This window comes from Mastomys coucha, chromosome X (genome assembly GCF_008632895.1).
Source record: "Mastomys coucha isolate ucsf_1 chromosome X, UCSF_Mcou_1, whole genome shotgun sequence".
NCBI classification, from domain to species: Eukaryota; Metazoa; Chordata; class Mammalia; order Rodentia; family Muridae; genus Mastomys; species Mastomys coucha.
In genome coordinates this window covers 52,243,925-52,250,356 of record NC_045030.1, presented here as the reverse complement: position 1 = coordinate 52,250,356, position 6,432 = coordinate 52,243,925, and the positions used below count along the sequence as shown (strand labels likewise).

At 51.1% G+C, this 6,432-nt stretch overlaps 1 protein-coding gene across 2 annotated transcripts in view; it reads left to right on the top strand.

Moving 5' to 3' along the window:
• Elf4 (E74 like ETS transcription factor 4) overlaps nt 1-5,234 on the top strand; it is a 54,279-nt gene extending 49,045 nt beyond the window's left edge. For both annotated transcript variants that reach the window (XM_031356541.1, XM_031356621.1), the window contains exon 9: nt 701-5,234. In XM_031356541.1, coding sequence (XP_031212401.1) covers nt 701-1,508 — 808 coding nt within the window. In that variant the 3' untranslated portion in view covers nt 1,509-5,234. The remainder of the gene's footprint in view (nt 1-700) is intronic.
• The last annotated feature ends 1,198 nt before the right edge of the window (nt 5,235-6,432 follow it).

The window sequence follows — 6,432 nt, the reverse complement described above, 5'->3', positions numbered from 1 at the left end:
AAAAAAAAAAAAAAAAAAAAAAAGAGAAACGTGACTTGGCTGAGGTCACATACCACAGTAAGCCAGCACTTCATTTGGCAGGGTTGGGGGCTTCTGCTAGATATGGCCGTTCATTCCCGTGATCCCACATCATGTCCTCAGGAGCCATCTGGGGCTTCTGCACCTGGGCCCAGGCCACTAAGTCCCTTCCACGTCACTACAGAGTCCTTGTGTTCCAGACATAACATAAGCCTTCCAGGCTTCTTGGGAAGTTCTCTCTACTCTTTGATACTAAGGCGCCTGCAGTTTTCTCTGAAAAAATTGAGTTTGTAGTCATGTCGGCACATCCTACTACATTGGCTTGGGTCACGGGGACCCTCTTCAGAGAAGGGGAAGAGTCTAAGGAACACGAGTTCTAGGCTTCACAAGGCCTGCATGCAAAATCCCTACTCCTGGCTCTGCTAGTTCTGTAGGCCCTGGGCCATGTGCCTTAGTTTCCTCAAACTGTACAATTCTAGGATTCCTACTCAGCTCACGGGCAGTTTTGAAGCTTGAATTGTGTCAGACTTCTAGAATAATCTCTGACCTGTACAAATTCATACATACTAGCTAGAGCAGTAAAGACACGCCGAAGCTACAACTCCGCTTCTCCTATGCCCTCCTTCCTAGCCAGCTAGGGTGCCTCCTGCCTTAACCAGCTCTGTTTTCCATCTCTCCTCAGTACTTCTTCAGCGCCCAGTAACATCCACCTAGGAGTGTCCCCTGTGGGAACCAGTTCCACTGTCACCCTGCAGACCATCCCGCTGACTACGGTGCTGACCAATGGCCCTCCTGCCAGTACTACTGCTCCAACTCAACTCGTTCTCCAGAGTGTCCCACAGGTGTCAACGTTCAAGGACACCTTTACTTTGCAGACCTCCTTCCCCCTGAACAACAATTTGCAAGAGAACCAGGTGGCAACCCAGGGGGCCCCATTGATCCTCAGTGGCCTCCCCCAACTTCTGGCCGGGGCCAACCATCAGAGCAATCCAGCGCCATCCCAGGTCATAGGTGCTGCTGGGTCAGCAGGGCCTAGGTCTCAGCCCCCTGGGACTGTCATCGCTGCCTTTATCAGGACTTCTAGTGGCGTGTCAGTGCCTGTGGTAAAGGAGGGGCCCTTGAGGTCCCCTTCAATTGTGCAGGGTGTGGTTACTGGGGCACCCGTGGAGGGGCTGTTGGTTCCTGAAGAGACCCTGAGAGAGCTCCTGAGAGATCAGGCTCATCTGCAGCCACTTCAGAGTCAGGCGCTCTCAAGGGGTTCCCATAACCTGAGCCTTGTGGGGAACCAGACTCTATCACCCCCTAGCAACCCCACTGTTGGGCTAACCCCAGTGGCCGAGCTTGAGCTGTCATCGGGCTCAGGGCCCCTGTTTGCAACTGAGCCTAGTGTGACCACATCTGGTAGCCTGCTGACCAGATCCCCGACCCAGGCCCCTTTCTCTCCATTCAATCCCACTTCCCTCATTAAGATGGAGCCCCATGACATTTAAACAAAGGGATCGAAAGTATGACCCACTGGGTAAAAAATTGTGAAGCATTTTCATGTGGACTTAAGTAGAAGACCCACCCTTCCGTCTAGTAGGGTGTGAGAAAATTTGATTCCAAGTTCCCCAGGCCTATTTGGCATCGCTATGACCAAAGTACGCTCGGCTCAAGCATCTCTGGCATCAGACCATGGCCTTCAAGAGCACTAGGGAGTAGATACGCTCTTGGAAGGATAATGAGCTGACTTGGTGATGGAGGGAAATTCACAGCCAGGAAGTAGCTTGTGGCCAGAGCTGGTCAGGGGCTTTGCAAGAGTTAGGCCTGGTCATACTTTGTTATCTATATTCCTTACACAGGGAACTTACCATCCAATATGTGAATATCTTCGTATGCATTTGTGTGCCTGTATCTTCATTTCTTTGGGGAGGATGGGATGTAGATGTCAGGTCTTTTCTCCGTGTGTTTGTGTATGTGTATGTGTGTGTGTGTGTCTGTGTCCATCCATTCCTAGGTCAGCCACAGAGATGAGGCAGTTTTAAGAGGAAGCACTCTGTAATGTTTTTTTTTTTTTTTTAATTTGCAAGCAACAATGCCATTCTGAGACTGGAAGGTACTGGTTGAGTGCCCCTCCTCCCAGTCTAGAGAGATGTCACAGAGCTGGACTAGGTCTAGGCAGGAGAGTTTCAATGGGTGCACATGCTGAGAGAGCACTGCTGAGGGACAAGAGGCCATGTATGTTAAAATCACAGTGGGAGGGAAAAGGAATACACCTGTCCTGGGAGCGCTTGCTTGTCATAGTCACCTTACCATCAGGCTGGAACCTGGAGTACTCTGTTGAAGGTTGTGAGGCAGAGCCACTTAACTATAGGCAGCCCCAATTATAAAGTCCCTAGCCAGGCGTGAGTGGATTAAATGGTTGTGGCCAGGGCTTTTGGCTGTTTGTATAAAACCAGCCCTGTGCTTGACAATAATAGCCCTTTGTGATCCGTTGCTCTTCCTTCCCTATCTTGGGTTCCCTCTTCATTCTGTCTGCCCTGAGAAATTCCACCTGGCATCAGTTGCCAAGGCTCGTGGGGCGGCAAGACCAGCTCCAGCCATACAATCTCGCTCTCTCACCCACCCTCTCCCTCTCCCAGTGGCTCTCTGAAAGACTTCAGGAGGACCGTTGCTTTTCCTCTCAGGCCGTCACACCTAGCCCAATTCTTGCTTCACCAAGAAGACAGGAGCGAGCACACATGGGTTCCTACAGCACCTGTCAGCCCATGACTTGGCTTCTCTCTTTTCTGTTTCTGGAAAGAGTTCTCCTGGTCTCTCTTAGTCTCTCAGCGGAAGGTCGCCATCTCCCTTCCTTGAATCTGCTTGCCTCTTTCCTACCAGGTTTAGGGGGCAGTGTGTAGAGATGTCAAGCCTAGAAGCAAGTCTAGCCTCTGGTGACTTTGGTTAATGTGAATCAGCGCTCCAGGACCTTTGCTATGTCCTCTATGCCTAAACACCCACTTGACCTAACTACCTCCCTGGCTGGTCATCGTTCCTTCCCTGGGGGAAGGAACCGTCTGCGGCTCCATGCAGATGCGTTTGCTACATTCCCAGCAATGTAGGCGCTGAAATGTCTGTTCTAATAAGATTGGCTTATGATGACAATCTCTTGATGTCTGGAAGGAAGCATCTCGAGAAGAGGTCACCATGGTTGCCGTTAGTGTTAGTGTTGCTGTTCTTGTTGTATTTGGGTTTTAGGTTTTTTTTGGGTTTTGAACTTGCTGTTGGTGAAGGTGACCTTGAACCCGCCCCTTGTTCTTAGGCGTGTATCCCCATGTGGTTCTGTGGACCAAAGCCAGGACTCTGTGCAGGCGCTACAAGTACTCCCAGCAACTGTGCTACCTTCCAAGCTCAGTCAGTTTTAATGAGCACAAAGGGACAGCGTTGAGTTGGGGCAGCCCTGCATCAGCCTGGAACCTAATACCTGCATTACACCTCCTAACTCCAAGGAAATTCCTTCTCCTAAGCCTGTCAAGACTTTCATAGTCAAATCGTCCTCTCTATGGTTCTAGGGCCTTGTTATCCCACACTTGCTGAGCCCTTCTACACCACTGTGCTTTCTCTTTGTGTGTGGGTATTCTCCCAGGGTCCCGCTTTTGTCGTGAGCCAGTTCTTTAAGATGAGTTCAATCCAGAACCTGCTTCTCTAAGTTCCTGGCTCACGACTCTGGTGATCTGTGTCTGTTAATGATGCCACCGTTTTCCTGACCTAGACTGGAAATCTCAGAGCTGTCTGGTAGGCTATGTGCATTTGACCCTGCCCCTCTCCCTCATCTCCTGTTATCTGGCCTGTCTTCATTCCTAGAGCCTCCAGCCTCGATCAATGCCCTTCCCAATATATATCAGCAAGCACCCTGTCCAAATGTGACTCTTAGCACTTCTCATCTGGCAGGCTACTTGCTCTGGCCTCTCTGCTAAAAAGCCTTCAGTGAGTCCTGGCCTGCACATAGGGCCAATACTTAAACCCACTCATCCCCCAGGCTTTTCTAGCCGGCCTAGGTCTGGCATTAACCCTTTAGTCCCCGAATCGTGACAGGGCCCAAGGAACTGGGGAGCACTTGGAGAGAAATTCTCAAAAGATTTGAAGTTTGATATCAGCCCCACCAGGGAAAAGAGCTCCAAGTGGGTGGAATATCTCTGATATTCCCCACCCACCCCATGCCAAGGTACTCCGCAAGGATTCCATGGTCTTTGAACTTGTTCCCACCTATGTCTTTCCTTTCCTGGGTTCCATTTAACGGACATGCTCTTGTCCTCTTACTAACAGCGAAGAATTGTGTCTCAAGATGTCATTCAGTGGGAACAGCCAGTTCCTACCTTTAATTCTGAAACTTGTAACCGTCACTTGATGGACAGGTGATTAGAAACAGCCTGTGACATCTCTTGTCGTAATCACAAACTGTTACTTAGACTGTAAGTTTAGATTTGTACCTTTCATCTCCCATGTGTGTTGCCTCCTGATGGGGTAGGCACCCCCATGCCATCCACAACACTGGGCATACTATACCACCTACAACACTGGGCATACTATAAAGCGGCTGAGCATCACTGCCTAGTTACTGGTTGATCTGATGAGAGCTGGGTACCAAACTTTGAGGTAGCTGACTGCCCTCCTCCCCTCTCCTCAGGCTTCACTCCAGGTGCTTCAGTGCCCAGGGCCTGCCCTTCCTGGCCCAGTGCCCCCAGGGTGAACATCACCTCACCCCCTGTCTGAACATCCAAGATTCATAGTACTTTCAGCATCCTCTGAGCCTAAAGACACTTTCCTGCTCAGTTTCTTCCCTACATAGAGTGTTAAACTAGCTAAGCGGTTAACTAACCCTTGCTGACAATCGTTCTTGAAGAGGCTTTCAGGAGAACCTCAGGAGACAGATTGACTTTAAGCAGAGTCAGGTGGCAGCAATCCCCCTGCTTTTGTGATAGCCTGCCTAAAGGAGTCAGGAGTCAAGTGATGGTCCTCACGTCCCAGCGGCTGATATGTGATTCCCTCCTTCTGGCTCCCACAGCACTTTGTATATACCTCTTCTTATAGCACATTGTACTTAGTTCTTGGATTGTGTTCATGTATGTTTCCCCTCCAATAGACTGTGGGCTCCTCAAGGACAGGAGCTGTGTGCTAGCCAGTGATGTATCCCCAGCACCTAGCCACAGTGCCTGATACACAGTAGGTGCTCAATAAATGTTTATTGAAAGGCTGAATGAGTTCAGATTCTAATTGTGGGACCTTCTGCCCTACATGGGAGCAGGAACAGGACAAGTAGGTCATTCCATGATCAGGAACTAATCGTGGTGATTTTGTAATTTTGGTGTCATTTTTTGGTCTTGGTGGGGACAATCTCATGTAGGCCAGGCTGACTATGTGACCAAGCATGACCTCCCCCATTCTGAGATTACAGACATTCATTGCCACGCTCCCCTCCCCACCCACCCGCGCGCCTTATTTCGGGCTGAAGATGGAACCCAGGGCTTCCTGTATGCTGGATACTCTATCCACTGAGCTACATCCCCAGCCTCTACCACAGCATTTTGACCCATCATAACATTTCAGGCAGTTACTCCCTTTACCCGCGTGTTTACCATTGGGTTCGCCAGGAGCTTAGAGCTAGCTGCTTTCAACTTTAGCTAAGCTGACAGGCGACTCCCAAACAACTGCCACTACCTCCCTTCTAGTGACTGCCTTAGCACTTTTTCCTTATCCCTGGGTGGGACTGAGGTAGAAATGTCACTCCCACCCTTGGGCTGAAACAGTCACATTTTTTTCTGACGGTCACGAGCTTGTTGACTGTACTCAGAAAGGGCTTTGAAGGCCCTGGACCCAGAATGAGCAAGCTCTTTGCAGACAGCAGCCTCCAAGCGCGTCTGCTCTGTGCGCCGGGTATGGAAGACAACATCCAGCAGGTGGCGCTGTTGAGCCGCCGCGGTGGGGCAGCCAGGCGGAGCCCGGGAGGGAGGGGCGGCCAGGGCGTGGCTCGCCGCTCCCAGAAGAGCAGACTAAGCGAGCGTCTTCCTGTCCCTTCGAAGTGTTCGCGATTCTCAACTTCTGAGCGGCTTTGGTTCCCACCGACAACCTCCCTGGCTCTGAAGCTTCGAACTTTCCCCTCGGTCCCTATCCAAGAGGAGTTCAGCAGTCCGCAGAATGTCGCCTTCTCATTGGCCAACCGTTCCCTGGCCCCGCCCCCCGGTCTCTAGTACACGCAGGTGAGCTAGAGGCGACTGGGCTCCCGGCCTCGCTGCAGGGTCCCTAAAGCCACAAAAGCAAACTCCAGGCCATCACCAACCTCAGGACAGGTCCCGGATCTGATGCTCCTCTCCTCAGCCTGCCTTTAGCGACACTTTCACGCGCCACTGCTTTCTCCCTTGAAACGGGAGAATGGTCGAGGCATCTGTTACAACC